The sequence below is a fragment of the Ceratotherium simum genome, chromosome 19 (genome assembly GCF_057802395.1).
Source record: "Ceratotherium simum simum isolate JZ-2026a chromosome 19, ASM5780239v1, whole genome shotgun sequence".
NCBI lineage: Eukaryota > Metazoa > Chordata > Mammalia > Perissodactyla > Rhinocerotidae > Ceratotherium > Ceratotherium simum.
In genome coordinates, this window is record NC_141918.1 from 13,979,309 (window position 1) to 13,998,926 (window position 19,618).

A 19,618-nucleotide genomic window follows, 5' to 3' on the forward strand; every position below is an offset into this window, starting at 1 on the left:
GTGGGATCCAGAGAAAGAGAGAGGACTAAGAGAGAGGACTATGGGTTCCGAAGGCTTAAAGGAGGAGCAAGGATTTAGTAAAAAAAAAAGGGAGGGATTGGGACAGCAGGGAGGATGAAGAGAGAAGGAAGTAATTCCAGGTGGGATGAAGAGGGTTAATCAACTTGGTCAAGTTATATTTTGTTATATAAAGATAGAGAACTATTTGATTAGTTTTTGAAGGGTAGCAGAATATGCCACCCCAAAATATGTGTCTTTGGTATAAGAATTATTTTGAGCTGATTATTTTGAGAAACAGCAGGCACAGGGAAGCTCTGAAAACAGAGTAGAAGTTACCCTTTTTAAGGGAAATTGATATTTACAAAGGAAGTCTCCATTTGTGAGGGTGTCTCCCTCGCTGTACCTGGAAGAGAGGGTTGACTCTAAATCACAAGAGAAGCTTATCAATGGAGAAGGCTGAGACTTAAATCTGCAAAACCTTACCCTTGTTTACTGTGCTTTTCCTGCTAACCTCTCATATTTCCTCTTCCCAACATCTTTCTTTTGTCTTTAGCTGAAGATGGTATTTAAGGTGGTGGCTTGGGGGGGTAGGGGGGGTACTTAGTTTCCCTGGGTATCTCCCATCTGTACCTGAGGTATACATGTTAATAAACTTCTGTGTGTTTTCCTCTTGTTTATCTGTCTTTTATTACAGAGGGTCTCAGCCAAGAACTCAGAAGGGTAGAGGGAAAATTATTTTTCCTCCCCTACATTTTCTACTGTTAAAAGTTAAGAATCTTGGGCCGGCCCTGTGGCTTAGCGGTTAAGTGCGTGCGCTCCGCAGCTGGTGGCCCGGGGTTCGGATCCAGGCGCACACTGACGCACCACTTCTCCGGCCATGCTGAGGCCACGTCCCACATACAACAGCTAGAAGGATGTGCAGCTATGACATACAACTATCTACTGGGGCTTTGGGGGAATAAATAAATAAATAAATAAAATAAAATTATAAAGTTAAGAATCTAAATCTAAAGCTAATTGAGTTCTTGGTATCCGAATTGTACCAGCAACCTTTTGTAAAGAGGGAATTTGGAGGGTGGGGGGCGGTGAATGGAGGCTATGTAAAATAAAATTAGATGGTGTTAAAAAACAAGATCCAACTGAGTAAATTTAAAGATCAGATTGACTTTGTTCAATGATTCATGAATTGGGCAGCAGCCCATCTAGCAAATAGGAGCTTGGAACAGCTGTACAAAATAGGAGACTTATAGGCAGAAGGGGGAGGGACAAGGAGAGAGCAGATTACCTCATCTTTCTTTGGGGTACAGACTAAAGGGTCTATCAAGTGGATGACCTCACTAGTGCTGACCAGGAAATTCCAGATTGACTGGTTTGAGGTTATATTCCTGGAAGAGGCTGAAACTGCAATCACGTTAGGTATTAAGTCTGGGTTTGCTGATGTGGGGCTTAGCACAACTGACTCCATTTGGGGCCTGTTCTCTCTTTTTTAACAATGGTATCTTTTAAACCATTCCATGATGTTTTCTGAAAAGTAAACTGATATTCTGATTGATATGCAAACAAACCCAAACCCCAATGTGCTGCTTCATTCATTCATTCATTCTGTGTTTCATCTTCACATTGTCTAACACTTGACACCCTCTCCCTACCACAGCTCTGCAGAAGCCTGTGGTTTGTGCAGTAGGCCTTACAATAGAGAGGCTTGTGAAGCAGGCACTATCATTCCCATCTGACAGCTGAGGAAACAGAGTTCCAGAAGGACTAGGAACCCTTTGGTTATTCAGCCTCCAAGTCAGTCAAACTCTGGATACTGTAGTCCTCTGGGGACCTCCTCTCCTTTTCTTCCTCTGCACAGAGACCAAGACATTTTGCTTTTCTTCGTTTTAGAAGCCGCCACCACCTAGTCTGCTCCTTGACGCTCTTCTCCCCCCAAGACTGGCTCAGTAGGAATTATAGCCTCTCCTTCCTTGGTTAAAAACAAACAAAATCTATTCTGACAATTTAGTTATGGGCACATGTTAAAGTTTATTACAATCTTGCTGCAAGAGCAAAGAACTCTAGCAAGCCAATTGAAAGATTTCTCTGGGCAGAGACATTTACAGAGAAAAGAGAATTTAGATGCAAAAAAGAAGGGTAATTCTATTTAAAGGTTACTAGATGCCTGACTGACAGCTTGGTGGGAAGGGAGCTAGTTTCTCCAAAACGTTAAGTTTATCCAAAAATTGCTTATAGTTTATCAGGAACACTTCATTAGGCAAAAAGGTTCTATCTCAGATCAAATTTGGGATAATTTTTCTTTTACATTTGGTAGTACTAAAAAAAACCCCTTGGAGGCCTGCCCCATGGCTTAGCGGTTAAGTGCGTGTGCTCCACTATTGGCGGCCCAGGTTCGCATCCCAGGCGCGCACCGACGCACCGCTTCTGCGGCCACGCCGAGGCCGCATCCCACATGCAGCAGCTAGAAGAATGTGCAACTATGGCATACAACTATCTACTGGGGCTTTGGGGAAAAAAAAGGAGGAGGATTGGCAATAGATGTTAGCTCAGACCCGGTCTTCCTCAGCAAAAAGAGGAGGATTAGCACGGATGTTAGCTCAGGGCTGATCGTCCTCAAAAAAAAACCTTTTCGTTTTAAGGGTTTTTTTCTTATCCTTCTGGCATATTCTTTTTTTATCATAGAAAGCTGGACATCTGTTGTGTATCAGGCCCTATATTGGGCACTTGACATACATCAACTCATTTATTCTTCACTATACCCCTGGCAGCAGCACAGATTATTTATACCCATTTTACAGATGAAGACAATTGAGGTCTCAGAGAAAGCAAGTGATCTACTTAAATTCTCAGTTTTTTTCAACTACATTACAAGTTCTTCTCCTTCTGGCATATTCTTTATCATATTGATGAAAGGAAATTTCTCTAGATTTTCATTTATTTCTTGATTTGATTTGAATACTTTGAAATCCGTTTTACAGAGGTTCTCAAAGTTTCATTGACTTTTTCAAGGCTACTTATCTAGAAAGTGGAGGAACCCTGATTCAAGTCCAGATCTTCTGACTCTGAAACCTGGATTGTTTTCACTACACTAAAAAGGGATCAGGCTGTCCTGTGTCATGCAAGGCCTTTTCCCCACCATTTGAAAACAGGAATATGCTTCTTAGAACCTCAGTGCTATTCTTGGACCACACACTTTAAGATATTTATTCTTCAGCACTTAAAACTTTTATTTTTTTAAATGATTTTTTTCCTTAATCATAAAAGTAATGCATGATTCTTGTTCAATATTTGGAATATGAACACAATGTGAATCTCCCATAATCCTCCTGCTCAGAAGTGGCCATGATTAACATTGTAGTGTATTTACCTTGAGCCTTTATTTGCAAAGCATAGGCACTTAAACAGAGTTGAAATTCCATTGTATATACCTTTTTATACTAAAAATATCTGCCGTCAGCTAACTGGATTCCTTGTTTTGCAAGTAGCAGTGCTATTATCCTTAGACTGATAGTATGAACTGGCTAATTTTACATCCATGTCTTCCTAGAGTATAATTAAAAATGAAAAATACCTTGGAAAGCCATATATGGACTTTATTGCAGACATTCTATTAATTACTTTGAATATTTTATAATAAAGTCTTTTTTTTAATTAAAAAAAAATTCACCTGCCATAGTTTTTCCTATCATTTTTCCCCCAGGGTTTCCCTTTTGGAATAGTTAATGAGAAAAATAGGACTAGGGCCGGCCCCATGGCTTAGCAGTTAAGTGCTCGTACTCTGCTGCTGGCGGCCCGGGGTTCGGATCCCGGGTGCACACCGACGCACCACTTCTCCAGCCATGCTGAGGCCGCGTCCCACATACAGCAACTAGAAGGCTGTGCAACTATGACATACAACTATCTACTGGGGCTTTGGGGGAAAAATAAATAAATAAATAAAAATTTAGAAAAATAGGACTAATTGTCCCCTGGGGATGCAGCTGGTATTAATATAAGGAGATGATGGTCATTATTAGGGACACGAGTTTAGACTCTGATTACCTGAACAAAAATGCCAGACAGGAAGGAGTTTGGCTTTTGCACGCCCGACCTTACTGCATTGCAGGTCTAATGGCTATGCTTTTGCCTACCATCTGGCAGCTGGCTGAGATCCAGGAGAGAAATTGCCTCTTCATTTTTTCCTTCTCAGTCTCTGCTGTGTTCAAGATATGTCTTACCTGCTCATTCTATTTTCATGCTTTTCTAATACTGTATTCCAGAAGAAAGTATTATGGAGAGATATCAAATGAGTCTATTTGAAACCCAGTGGAGTACTTACAAGGCTAGTTTAGTAGGTTCCTTCCACCAGATGACTTGTGCTGCACAGTACAAGTACCTCGTTTTAAAAGGTCTTTCCCATTAGTAAGCAAAGAAGCGTTTTCTAAATACAGTAGTAAATAGCTGTTTGCAACATTATTAAAATCATTTTACTGCGGCTTTCTTAAAAATTATGTCTTTTCTCAGAGACCCAATTTGCTACCATAGCTGTGAATTATCTGACATCTCCCCCAAAATTACAGCTCTCAGTATTAGGGAGGGGGAAAAAGAAACCTGCTTTTTCTTTTTCTGTGTTTTTGCTTTATTTGTATGGATTTCAAGTCTTTTTTTTTCATAATAAAGAAAATTATGAAAAAGAAAAAATTTTCATAATTTTTTCTGTTGCTTTTAAAATTAGCAACAGAAATTACAATATTCACGTTCCTTACTCCTTAGTTCTGATGAACTGATGAGTTGGACAAGAGATCTTTCATTTTCTAAGTTTAGCTCTAAAGGAAACACCTGTAACTAAGATAAAACTGCTGTTCATGGATGAAGGAACAGGTACGTCAGGGGGTGCCAGCAGAGAGCTCTGGCTCAGCTGTCTTCTCTCTCCCTCCTCTGAGTCCTCTCCTAAGAGCTCCTCCAGGCACTATCCTTCTGCCACTCTGTCTATGCCTTTTCTCTTGTGTCCCCATACCCTGTTACCCCAATTTGTCATTCTCTGGACCCCTCTTAGCCACTTGCTGATTGATGAAACTTGGTCACCTACAAACTAGCCTGAAGAGCTTAGAACTCTGCTCTCTACCTTCAGAACAGTTTCATGGGAAAATGCAAATGACAAAACATTACTATGAGTTCATTACTCTTAAACAAATTTGTATTTTATTCACCACTATAGCATCCACAAATCTCCAAAAAAAATAAAAGTTCATTGATATGTGAAACATTCTTCAGTCTACAGACAATGCTCAGTGCACATGTGAATTACGGAACTTAGAGTAACTCTGCAGCCACAGGGCATTTCGGCAATATTATTAACATCTTGAGAACAAACAACCCACACTGCTTCCCAGTAAAATCTACTTTACAATTATAGGCAAACTCTGAATAATAACCAAGTCATCAACTTCTAAAAAGCAGTCTTGGACTTCCCTACAATGTATTCTTTTAGCACAAAATAACCACAAGGTGCAGGTATGCCACACTCCATCGGCCTTCCAGCATCTCGTGAGAAAATAGCTGGGCCAGTCTGACTTCCCCGGAAGTTGAAATTGGGTTTAGGTGCAGATGTTCTTAAATATATATATATATATATGATATATGCCAGAATTCAGGAAGACAATATGTCTGGAAAGGACCTCAAGCAATGGCAGTTTTCTATCTTATAGGGGTCACCTAACAAAATCAGGGGGAAAAGGTAAAGACATATTTATTTATTTATTTATTTTAAAGATTTTATTTATTTATTTATTTTCCCCCCAAAGCCCCAGTAGATAGTTGTGTGTCATAGCTGCACATCCTTCTAGCTGCTGTATGTGGGCCTCGGCCTCAGCATGGCCAGAGAAGCGGTGCCTCGGTGCGCACCTGGGATCCGAACCCAGGCCACCAGCATCGGAGCACGCGCACTTAACCGCCAAGCCACGGGGCCGGCCTAAAGACATATTTATTAATTATTCCTGAGGGTATGACCTTGGAGAACAAGCACTGGAGATCATTATTAGTAGGCTTTTTTAAAAGTCATTGAAAAGAGGAATACAAGAAGTACTTATTTATGGAGATTGTGAATATGTAAAGGAAAAAAAAAACCTGTCCTAATGTTTAACAAATGGTTCTTGAGACTCAATAAAATCTCCAGTGACAGCAGCCTACTCAATTTAAAACACGTTCTATCTTACATAACTACAAGGGAACTGTGAGATGACTCAAAATGTTGGTCCAATGACGATCAAGACCCTGCTGTAGAAGAGGCCTGTGAAGAATGTGAATAAAATGATTTGAGGAAGGAAAAAGCAATTTTTCTAAATTAATACGATTTTGTATAATTTGTGACATTAAATGTGAATAAGTATTTAAATATCTAAGTTAATAAATGGTTTAGAGTTTTTAATTATTTAATTTACATCCATAAAAACTTAACATTGAAATTGTAATTAAATAATGTAGATTCTAAAGCTACATGATCAAGTTGGAAAAAGACACCACCACTTGAGGCAAATGTGTGTGTGTGTGCGTGTGTGTGCGTGTGTGTATCTATGGAGTGGAAGAAAGATGCGTTCCCCCAGGTGATTCCAAACCTGGTCCTCCACCACCTCCCCTCCCCATCCCTTTTAACAACTACAGGCCAAACAACATCTCCCCAATTATAAGGATTGCCTAGGGTCCTTCTTTAAAACACAGATTCCCAGACCTCTGCTCAGAGATGCTATTCAAGAAGACTGGGGTAGAGATGAGAATTTGTATTTTTAAGCATCCTAGATGATTCTTAAGATCAGGTACCTTTGGGAAACACCAGCCTAGAGCATTGAAGGAAACAGTATGACAAGAATTGGCACCATTTCTTGTCCATTATAAACCTGAGTTCCTTCCTCTCCTACCGAGACGGCAAGACATACAGGACTGGTCTCTCCCACTCAGCTCCCTCACTGACTGCTTCCCGTGGAGGGGAAGTGAGAGCCTGATTACGAAGATCGCGCCATGGAGGTCTGGGAGAAGTTAGTTCCTGGTTACTGACTGTCTAGTTGATGAAGGCAGAGCACCACAGGGGTGAGCTCCCCACAAGGCCAGAGGCAGAGAGAATCGGGCAGCAGCCAGAGGCACTGATGCTGGAAGCCAACAGAAACAGCTTGTAGGAATGGAATTCTCCAGTGGTGGTGAGGGTTAGCATGGAAGAAACAGGTCTTAATGGCTTTACTGTGGTTGGTCATTCAGGGGAAGGGCCTTAGGCTTTCGACTGCCAGTTTTGGGGGACTAGAAAGATTCCCTTGTCCCAGCAGCTTATTAGGACAGACTGAGGAAGCGGGTGGTCAAGGCTTCAGGCAGCTGGACGCTAGTGAATGCCCTCTTCCGCCTCCTCATCCACCCTGAGTGTAGGGGCTACATCAGCTCGCTCATGGGGAAGGGCCTTGTCCACCTGGCTCTCGGGAGTGTCAAAACAGCACAAAAGGGCAAAACGCACGGATTCTTGATACCAGATAAGACCAATGTCATCTGAATTAACAAAGGGCCCCAGAGAAGTTAGATATGAACTCATGAGTCACTATACTCTAAGTAAAGCTAATTATTTATTAGAGTCAAGGATACGGTCTATAGTAAAAGATGATCCTCTCAGGACTGCAGCCCCTGGACCCCCACTCCTAATACAACCCAGCATACAAAAACATCTGAGGGGTGGCAAAGACAAGTAAAACTGCTCTGGCAAACACAGCAGAAAGCCCTGATCCAAAGAAAGAAAAATTCAAGAACTGCCTCAGAATTTCCCCTATGTTTGTTAAGATCTTAAAATTAACAGAAAGAGAAGAAAAATATTTTAGGCCAGAAATAAAATCCTCAGGTATCTCTGATCTGGCTGATGGGTTCACTCTAGCAATGCTTTGCAAATTGTGGGTCAAGGCCCATTAGTGGATTGTGAGATCTTTTTTAAAAAGGAAATGAAAGAGAAATACTAGAATGCAATGCATGCAGAAAAGACAGTACTTCAAGAGATTTTTTTTAAGTAATATTTGTAAGTATGAGTGTGTGATGGTTTGCAATGTGAATTATATTTATTGTGGCTCACAACAACAACAAAAAGTTTAAAATGGATTTCCTAAAGGGTTAATTCCTATGGTTCTGTCCCAGGGCAGTTTTAAGCATACCATTCAAACATTGCTTTGGGAATGAGTTTGCGTGGTTGTTCCGCTTTTTAAGATAGTTTATTTTTTCAAGACTGAATACTGACAACCAGACTCCATCTCAGCTTTAACTGCTAAATCATTTACTGAAACTAAAATTGCAATATTCTACAAAGAAAAACTATTGACTGGTATTTACTGGCCTCGTCTTAAAGATCTTATTTTGGATTTTGTTTTTAATTTATTTGTTTTTATTTATTTACTTACTTTTAATAATTTATTTTTTAAATATAAAATAAATTTAAATTTATTTGTTTTTATGGAATTCAATTGTTCCTTGGAATAACATGATACAATTTGAAGTATCTTTAAAATTATGATAGAGACCATTAAAGCCTATATTTTCACTTTACTATGACTATTACAGAAACCTGCAAAGATACTGATGGTACAACTGAAATATGCTCACTGCCTGAACTTGAATTTATGATAAAAGTAAATCTTCTTGAGTACCTGCTGGGCCAAATTTGGCACATTTTAAAATATCATCCAACCTGTCAAAATTCTAAATGACCTAAAAAAGCTCTGCATTAGCCTATATTTTACCATCTTCTCACATCTTCTACTGTTCTTCATGTCTGCATATTAAGAGAACATAAACATCTACCTTAGGCAGCACTCGTAGTTCTCTGGTACAAACAGATGAAAAGACGAGTAACGGTAAAATTAACTTTTTATTAAATCTAATTCTGGAAATGATAGTGATTTCACAGATGTATCAAGTCAGAAAAGTATGAACATTAAAATAACATTTAAAACTCACTTTTAAGATAATTCACCTCTTTTCTTAATTATAAGGAAAGGCACTACTTCAATAAACATTTCCACTTTCACAGCCTACTTCTTATAGTATATTTAGTCTTACAGTAAATTAACATTAAATCTAGCTATTGATCTGCTATTGGTGGAACAACTCAACTTCTCAGATGCTAGTTATGGCTATCCATGGTCTTTGCTGGAGGGGTGAAGTCCTACACAACTGTGGTTGTAAAAACAGGCACCTATAAGGGCCTATCTAAAATTAAAGTACTCTATTTTCTATTATTTTTAGATATTAAAAACCTTCCATCTCCAGTAGCAGTCTTTTAGCAATTTTACACAGTGTTTGGCATATAATAGGTGTCCTTATCAATAACTGTTGAATGAAAGAATATTATAATTTCCCTCAGAAAATGAGTGACAAAGAAAGGAATCAAAACTCACAATTCTTCTTATTTACCGTACACTGTGTGGGCATGCTGGTCCAGTTCTGTTGGGGGAGGATGAGCCACAGTTGGAGATGGAGTTAAGGAAGCAGGTTCTTGCAAACTTTAAGGAGTTTGATATCTATAATGGAAAGTTAGGAAGGGTGTTAAGCAGGGAAGTGATATGGTCAGAACCGTGGTTTAGAAAGGTCACTCTGATCTTCTGTGGAGAATGGAGTGAATGGATGGATGAGACAGAGACTGGTTAAGAGGCTACTGAGATCCAAATAAGAGGAGATGGTGGTCAAAATCAGGATAGTGGCAGAAGAGATGGTGAGAATAGATTCAACAGATGTTAGTAAGGCTGAGCTGAGTGATTGATTAGAGGAGGTGTGCAGGAGGGAAGAGTCAAGAATGAGGCCCGAGTTTCTGGCAGGAATGCCACGGAGGATAGTCATGCCATCATAGAAGGAGGAGGAGATTTAGCAAGAAGGAAGCCAGTTCAATTTTGGACATGTTAGATTTGAGGGTCCTCTTATAGAAGATTCCAGCAAAGGTATGCTAGTGGCAATTTTAAATATAGGTCTGAAGCACAAGAAAACATTACGATTGAAATGTATCTTTTTGAATTTTAATCCAGATCAGTGTTTTGTTTTCTATAAGTTATGGTTACACATATTAAAAATTCAAGGTAGGGGCCGGCCCGGTGGCGCAAGCAGTTAAGTGCACGCGCTCCGCTGCGGCGGCCCGGGGTTTGCCGGTTTGGATCTCAGGCACGCACCGACGCACTGCTTGGCAAGCCATGCTGTGGTGGCGTCCCATATAAAGTGGAGGAAGATGGGCATGGATGTTAGCCCAGGGCCAGTCTTCCCCGGCAAAAAAAAAAAAAAAAAAAAGGGAGGTTTGGCAGATGTTAGCTCAGGGCCGATATTCCTCACAAAAAAAAAAACAACAACAAAATTCAAGGTAAAAGGTTGAATACAGCTAAGATCAAAGGCTTATTCTGTCTTTTCTCAGTTTGATATACTATTGCTTCTTAGAAAACCAAACGGCTGTAAAAGGCATTTAAATTTTCTTATGATATTTAAACAGTCTCTGTTAATATTATTTTTGGCACTAGAGTTATTTAATGGATTAGGAAGAAAGAAACAATCTTTGTTGACTTTCTTCTCTGAGTAAAGTACATTTAGAAGACTGCTCCTATTGATTCTTGCGTAAGGACAGGTATTTCACATATCCCAGCATTTCAGCCTTCACAAGCCCATGCAGCAATAAATCCTAAACTTGAAGTCACTCTCTTCATGTTTGTGAAAGGAGGGCGTTTAAGGGGATGTGTGGTGAGGCTGCTTAGGGTTGAGAGGGTGGACTCGAGTCAGACTCTGGACTTTGTGTCTCACTAGATCTTGACCAAGTTATTTCCTCTCTTTGACCTCAGCTGCCTCATCTGTAAAATACAGGTGATAATAGTACCTGCCTCTTGGATTTATAAGTCATGTAAAAGCACTTAAGAGTAGTGTGTGGCATATTGTGTGCACTCAATCAATATTTATTATTATTAAATAATTCTATTAAAGATAACATTTTCTTTCTCCTAAACTCAACATCACCACTGATTAAGAATCTTGGAGGGCCAGCCCGGTGGCGTAGCAGTTAAGTGCACGCGCTCCGCTGTGGCGGCCCGGGGTTCGCAGGTTTGGATCCCGAGTGCGCACCAACGCACTGCTTGTCAAGCCATGGTGTGGCGACGTCTCATATAAAGTAGAGGAAGATGGGCCCAGAGGTTAGCTCAGGGCTAATCTTCCTCACAAAAAAAAAAAAGAATCTTGGAAATAATTATTTTGGATCAGGTTTTCCAGTCAGAAACAGGATTTCATATATAAGCTGTAACATCTAATGCTGGCCCTCTCTGAGAACTTTTAGGGGATCTGTAAAAGTCATTATAGGGTAGAATCTCACCAAGCAAGTAAGGAACAGTAAGGTGGACTGTTAGGAAAAGAACTTCCAGATGGCTGGGGATTAGAGCCAGAGTTAGCAAGAATTAATATCTGAAGTTTACTGAAATAACAGTTCCATAGTCAAAACAGGCATGTCCCCATCAAAAATGTGGGGAGATTGGAGGGTTTTAAAAAAAAAAAAAGTAAAAGATAAGGGGGTGTAAAAAAAATAAAAGCAAATCCAATTTAAATAGAGCACTTTATCCTCCTTTCCATAAAATGAGAGCTGGTTGAGCAGGACAAACACATTTTACTCAAGGGACCCACCAGGGCCAATGAAGCAGCGACGTGTGTGTATGGTGAACAACCCCAAAAATATGAAAGACCTCGCTTCCTCTTCACTAAAGAGTCCATTCCGCTCCCAGAAAGATTAGTTATGAATACGCCTGAAGTAAAATGAAGAGATCCTTACCAAAACATGAGCGCATGACATGCACTTTTAAATTGGCAGTTAACATTCTTGAAAGCAATGGTTTAACAAGGGTCATAAATGACGCACAGCTTAAAGTAAAACGTAATACCATACTTGATTACAAATTATATCCAGTCCGTATACACTGAATGCATACCGTACTTGAATAATCAAGACGGTTTAGCTGTTTTTCCGGAGTATGTTTCAAATAGAGTGAGCATGTAACCCGTATATGACAATATTGCTGTGTTTTCAGTCGTTTTATATTTAAGGGTCCAAAATATATTATGTTCATAAAATAACACTGTCCATGAATGTCAACCAGTTTTTGACTCACATTCCTTCAAAAACACTCTTACCCTGCTCATGCTCACTAATCTACATCTCTGAAAATAACCAAGGATAGTAATTCCCAGAGTCTCACCTCCACACAGAAGTTCTAATTGCCCTAGAAACCTGTAGGTCAAGTTCTTAACCTTTGAAAAGTAGCAAAAACTGTTCCAGACCAGTCGCTGTAGCCAAGTATTTGGACTTTGCATTTATAGCATTAGATTTGAGGCCTAAACGGGGCCATACACATCACAGTAAGCTAAGTCCCATATCAAAAATAAAATGCAAAAGCAATAGAAGAGATTTTTGTAATTCCAATAGCACAGACTTCAAAAACTGAACACTTAGACGTAACTCCTACACCTCTCTTTAACTAAGAGGTCATTGCTGTGCTTACAGGTTTGAGGAAGTAATCTATACACTAGTGTGTGATTAATCAGAGTGCACTTACTACCACAAACTTGGGTCCTATGCCATAGCATTAATTTTGCCTTTCCCCCAAAGAATCATTTGCTCTTGAAGTAATAGGCTTTTAAGGCACATTTTAACAAAAACCCATCATATACCCAGCTTAAAAATGGAAGCTCCACCTGGTTACAATAATATGTATACTTAAGTAACGTGTGATTTACCAGATAGGCAGATGTCTCTATCTTGAGGATAAAGTCACATTAGAAAAGCGATTCTTTATTTATTTATTCAAAAAGAAACACTGTGTAAAGAATATTAGAGAATTAGGTTTATAAGAATAACCCACATGTCCCAGGCCTGTTGGCAAAGGTCTAACAGGGTATAGGTCTGGAAATTAGGGAAAAGACCTCCTTGGAACCCTGGGTTTCCACTACCCGGCTTTCTGAGTAGGAATCATGAGGAAGGGAGTTAGGGCACCTTCATTTTTAGAAATTTCCTTCTAAAATGCACAGACCCTTGGGAGGGCTCAAACCTTAAACCCCAATCAGCTACCATCTTAAACTTCAGTTACCAGCCTCAAAGGAATAGGACATGGGGAGAGGAAGGAGAGAGGATGGAAAGAAGCTACAGAAGTGGGATAGTTTCAAGGACTAGTTGCTTTAGGAACTTGAGACAGTTTGTTGGGACCAGCTGTGATATCCCTACGAGGCTCTGCTAAAAAAAATTTTTTTTTCTAATACCCACAGCACGCCTTAGGGCACTGACCCTGGGGATAGACCTAGAATTATGTACGGGGAATGGTTTGGGATGAGGGTTGATTTAGCAGTCCTTTAACTTGCTATTAGCCTAAAATAAACATTAAGTGGAAGAATTTCATAGAAACAAATACGTAGTTAACTGTAACGTTTCCTCTGGCCATCCTCTTCCACTGAGCCTTAGAGGTTTTCAGGAAGGCTTTTCAGCTGTGCAGAGCATGCTGCTGGCAAGCTGAGCTCTAGTTCCATCATAAGGTGGGAACAGGCAGAGTCCACAAGGCACACTGTCACAGACGAGGAGACTCAGAGGTGACAAACGTGCCCACCAGGATTAGGCTCTGTGGTAGAGATCTGAGACATTCCCTGTGGTCACGGAGCAATAAAAAAACAGTCCTAAATAAACATTTTAAATGATGCACAATAACAAGCCCATTTCATTTCACAGGGAGCAAACATACAGAATTGTATATGTATATTTTTAAATCTGCAGTTGTCAATCACCTACATTTGGGAAACGATGTGGCCTCTGATGTGACTTTTTAGCCTGGCAGCAGGCACAGAAAAGCCGCCAGAAACCCTGCAATTCAGCGACATTCTTCTTTTTCTCCAGTGATAGGCACCATCTTGGAAATCTGGTCCCAAAGATTCTAAAGAACGGTAATGCAGCAAAAATAAATAACCCCTCTGTATAAAGTGATTATAGTGATGTGTGTTGAGGTAAAGAGCTTCGTAAAAACTGTTGAGTAGGGAAGCACTGCCACGGCTATAGAAATTTCTAGATTAGTTTGGTACTAATATTATTCTACAAAACTGTTTATGCCAGTTATAAACAGAGGACAGTTCTTATCGCTCCTGGAGCTTGCCGCCCCAATCTGTTCCAGCTCACTGAAAAATGATTTTTCTCAACAATTGGTAGCAAAGATCCCCAAATTTATAAAAAGTCATTGCCAATGCATCGCTTTTTGATTAATTTCTGATTGCCATATACAGACACTATGCATGTCCTCGACACCAAGTACAGAAAAAAGCTTAGAAAAGTTGTTTTATCAAAGTTTAGTCCAATGAGAAAAAAACATGAAAAAGTGCAAAATATATACAGTTCCTGGCAGTTCTCACACAGGATTTTTCTGACTACAGACCATAAAAGTTTACAATTAGGTAATGAAATTACAGTGGATTCCACTTCATTGTTAATATACAAGTTTTTGCTTCAAAGTGCTTACTTTATTTAAAAAAGAGAAGATCAAGAGGGTTGCAGGAATTTTTTTTTTTTTACAACAAATATAGGTCATGTGTCCCAATCTCCTTCTTCCTCTTCCTCTAGTGCAACACAGCGCAGCAGCCTCATTGAAAGGTCTGATTTCAAAAGATGTTCCTGAAACCTCACCTACAGCAGCACTCTAGGGGTCCCATTGGGGGTAGCTCCTTTTTTCTTCTGCAGCCGATTCTGAACCTTTCGCGATTTCACCACTTTCATTCTCACCTCAAAAACTTCATGGATGGCCTTCCGGAAGCAATGAAAATTATAGTCAATAAGCCCTGGAGAAGAAAACAAAAATATTTAGAAATGTCATACACAAATAATTCTTTTCACGTCTGCCATGGCGAAAACCAGCCAGTAGGGGGCAGTAGAGGAGCGGCCTTAACATAAGGTCCACAGATTTCCATGGGAGGTCTGCAGCATTGCAGGCAAAGTCTTGTGAATGTGTATTTCTTCCTAAGGAAAGGTTTCAGAGTATATACCACATTTTCAAGGTGTCTATGACCCAAAAGAGTTGAAGAACCACCTGAACTGCATAATTTTTTAACCCTTCAGAAATAGATGTCTTACAATTAAGATATATCTTCGACGAAATATTTATTATTATTTTTCCCCAAAAGGCATTATTAAATTGACTCTGAGTGGAGGCAGACCCTGACTTGGAGTGTGACTGAGCTCAAAGCCACAGTATCAATCAAGTAATCAATCAATATTTACTGAATATCTATTATATTTAAGCCATGGTCATAAAGCCCTGGGGAAAGCCAAGTCCTTGATTTTAGAGTGGTAACAGTCACCTCAGGTCAACTCCGAGCTCAGGAATTCAACAACCAATAACACTCTCGGTTTTTCAATATTAAGTAAATTTTAAATGGAGATACAGTAGGGGAGAATCTTCTTGTGTTTTCAGAAATTAATAGTACAAAAATAGAATAAAAGATAATCCAAAGTCTTGAGTGTATTTTTCATCATCACCACTAATTCATAAAAGTGTTGTGAGCAACATTATGTTTACACCAATTAGGATAAGGCAGTTGGTTCTATTTACTATCTTTACACTTATTAAAATAATTAGCCCAACAATTACTTCCATCCACTCAGGTGATGCTTCCAGTGCCCCAACCAAAGAAAGAATTAGGATTCTACCCAAGGAGTGAAATTCTTCAAAGGAGTCATACAACTAACTGCAAGTGAACTGGAGGCAGGAAACGCCGTCTCAGGTTCCAGGAGCAGGAAGCCCTGAGTGGCACTCCTGCTGCTTGTGCATCAATAGTGACCACAGGTGCATTTCCTCCAGAAAAGACCAAGGGACAATAAGGGGGAAAGTAATAAGAAATAAACAAGGAGCAAAGAAATGATCTTTTTTAGTGGGAATTTGGATATGAGATGTGAGAACAACCTCACAATTCTCTCCCTATAATATGCACAACCAACTGCCTTAGGAAGAAAGCTTAGCTTGACTCAGGCTCAACGAGAAGGGTGCAATCCAATACTCAGGAAATTTCAGAGACAGCCTACTGATAGTTCCTGACAAATCTTAACTTATTCATCTTTGCACTTTTTACACGTAACAGCAATCTTGCTGCATTTGGAGTTTTAAAAGTAAAACTGAAAATTCACAACTGAGGTTTTTAAAGGAAGTAAGCATTCATACAGAGTGTGCTGTTTATTTCAACCCTTTCATTAAAGGTAGTTGAAAATACAGGAACAGGCACATGAACAGAATAAGCACTATCTTCACTACCATACACAGTTGCATGATGGTCCCACAACATCCTTCTCTGGTTCAGCGGTTCTCAACTCTAGCTGCACATGAAAAACATCCAGGGAACTTTTAAAAAATTAACAAACCCCAGGCCCCTCTCCCAGGAATTCTATTCTAATTGTTTGGAGGAGGACCCAGGTGTTCGTATTTTTTTAACCGCCTCCCTTCCCAAGATACCTATAATGTGCAGCCAAGGCTGAGAACCACACATCTGCTTTCAATCCTTTGCTTTCTGCCAAAGCAGTGACAGAGATCATTAATGAAAACTCAGGAGGAGACCAACGTGAGGAAAAGCTAATCAACAAGTAATTATCAGCACCAACAGGCCTCAACAACACTCAAGATTAAAGCAACAAAAACAAATCAAGCTATTCCATGCACTTCTAAGCATTAACTTCTTTTTAAAGACAATTTCCTGATAGCTGGAGTTTTCCTGGGACTTTCCCAGTTTCAGTACTGAAGGTCTCCTGTCCCAGGAACCCCCTCTGTCCCAGGCAAATGGAGATGGTTAGTCACCCTAAAAAGCACACAGGTTTAACATGATGGGGCTAAACACTGCCTATTTATTTACATTTCTTAGTTATAACATTAAAACTAATACCTAGGTTTCTAGTTAGTTTAATAAATTCTGCAAAATCTGCCTATTCTCAGAGATGATCCCACCTAGGTGGTTTAGCAATAACTTACCAAAGATCCACATGATAAATCCCTGCTTCCATTTATTTCCAGAACCACAGATGGGTGTTAAAATTAGTGGGAAAAAGTGTGAGGGGAAACAGGATTTTCATAGTTTGAAAGTATTAACTAGGGGCTGGCCCGGTGGCGTAGCGGTTAAGTACACGCATTCCGCTTCGGTGGCCTGGGATTCGCCGGTTCAGATCCTGGGCACGGACCTACTCACCACTCATCAGGCCATGCAGAGGCGGCGTCCCACATAGAAGAGCCACAACTCTACAACTATGATATACAACTATGTACTGGGGCTTTGGGGAGAAAAAAAGAAAAAGAGGAAGCTCGGTAACAGATATTAGTGCAGGGCCAATCTTCCTAAAAAAAAAAAGAAGAAGAAGAAAGAAAGAAAAGTCTTAACTACAAAAGGAAAGAGGAACTTTCCAGTGGAAAAACCTGGCAGATACCACCTTAACTAAATCAAGGTCAGCATCACCAGTAACAAGACATATCAACATCTTGAACCACTTGATATGATGCACTGAGAAGGACACAACATCATTTCTGTGTGGTATTCTTGCCAAAGTGCATAGTCTCATTCCAACTGTGTGAAAACATCAGACAAACCAAACCAATTTGAGGGACATTCTACAAAATAAGTGATCAGTAGTCTTCAAAAGGGTCCAGGTCATGAAAGACAAGGAACTATCACAGATTGGAGGAGAAGAGGAGAAATAACAATTAAATCAATTTGGGATCCTGGAACAGAAAAGGGGCATTTTTTGATAAACTGGTGAAATTTGAATAAGGTCTGTAGTTTTGAGTATTATACCAATGTTAATTCCCTAGTTTTGATAACTGTACTACAGAATGTAAGATGTTAACATTCGGGGATGCTGGATGAGGAATATATGTAAACTATATATTATTTTTGCAACTTTTCTGTTAAGTCTAAAATCAGTTCAAAATAAACAAGCTCTCTAGGTTAATTCTAACGTGCCCTAAATTATAGGACCTGCTGCCACCTTACGTGGTATTGGGGCTGTAGTTGTATTATTTGCATTATTTTTATTTTCCTAAGCTTCCAAAATCAACATGATATATTAAATCAACACCAAATATAAATTCTAGAAATATCTTTAACCAAGGAAATATACGTATAATGGTTTAACACACAATATACACAACTGACTCTATATAGGGAGAAGCCTGGGAATCTTGAGCCCTGACGGCCCTACACTAGTGGTGTGACCTTGGGAGAAAGTCACTTACATGTCCCAGGTCTGGGTAAAATCAACTGTAATTGAGAGGGTGAAACAAGGTATGGTCCTGCCTATCGTGAAAATTCCATGAATCTATTACATAACCTGTTCTTCCTTTCAACAAGATGAAAATAAGGAGTAAAAGATTAACACCATCTAATTAAAAGTTTTGAGGGCCAAGGACACAAAAGGCAATTTGGTTGGTAACAGTAAATACAGGAAAAATACACAGCTTCACTAAGAAGCAAGGAAATGTAAATTTAAGTAATATATAGTTTTCAATGATCAATTTTTTAATGCAAAAACCCAATATTGATAAGAATACAGCAAAATGGACATACTCATATTCTCTTAGTAGCACAAACTCATAAAATCTTTCTGAAGGACATTTTGGTAATATGCATTAGAAGCTACCAAAACGCGCCTACTTTTTGATCTAAGTAATTCTACTTGTTGAAGTTTTTCCTGAGGAAATAACCAAAAATGTACACAAATATTTAGTGCAAAGAAGGTCCTCATAAATTATTTAATAAACATCAAAATCTAGAAAAAATGTAAATTTCTAACACTAGAAGAATCTAACACAATCATTAAAACGATGTGGTAAAAAAAGATTTAGTGAACTGAAAAGATGTCTGTAATAATTTAAGTGAAGGTTATAAAGGAGTATTTATCATACAATCCCATAGTTTATATGTGTATATATATATATTATATATATGAGAAAAGCTGGAAAGTTATGCAGAAAATGTTGAGTGATTATCTGACTGAAAATTTTATCAATAATTATTTCTTTTCTGCTTATTTGTTATTTCTAAATTTTCTAAATGAATCTATTACTTTTGTGATAAGAAGAAACAATAAAAATCTAAATTATGTTTTCATGGTCAATGAATTAGGAAAATTTTCATGATATAAATAAATGAAAACAACAAGATATAAAACTATAGAGACAATATGGCCCCACTTTTGTTGGAAGGGAGGAAGGGGAGATGGGAGGGAGGGAGGGAGGAAAGGAGGGAGAAAGAAAATCCCAGAAATTTAACATGGCATTTAACTCTAGATGGTGAAATTGAGTGGTCTTATTTTGTTCTTTATACTTTCCTAAATTTTCAAAGTATTTTTATAATGAACATGCATCGCTTATAAAGAAAAAAAGGCTTTTTCAGTAAATGTTACTATTGCCACTTTCTTAGGAATTTTTTACCCAAAAAATTGGCAAGTCATACCCTAGTTACTAGGAAAAACCCTAGGCACATCAGTAAGCTGGTATTTCCCAGTTTATACAGTAGGGAGAAAATGAGTGTGTTTATGAGGTTAATTGCTTTTGTTTTAAAATAAAACAAAATTCGGTCCTAAAAGGATATGTGGTGATGTTATTAAGTATAT

General features: G+C 39.0%; 1 protein-coding gene across 3 annotated transcripts in view; it reads right to left on the reverse strand.

Moving 5' to 3' along the window:
• Positions 1-8,847: 8,847 nt before the first annotated feature.
• RRAGD (Ras related GTP binding D) overlaps positions 8,848-19,618 on the reverse strand; it is a 46,947-nt gene continuing 36,176 nt past the window's right edge. The window contains exons 7-8 of one of the 3 annotated variants that reach the window (XM_087443880.1): positions 14,660-14,811; positions 8,848-9,512 (exon numbers count right to left, since the gene is read on the reverse strand). In XM_087443880.1, the coding sequence (XP_087300006.1) occupies positions 14,660-14,811 (152 nt within the window). In that variant the 3' untranslated portion in view covers positions 8,848-9,512. The other 2 variants (XM_087443879.1, XM_004422117.3) reach the window with 2 other exon arrangements.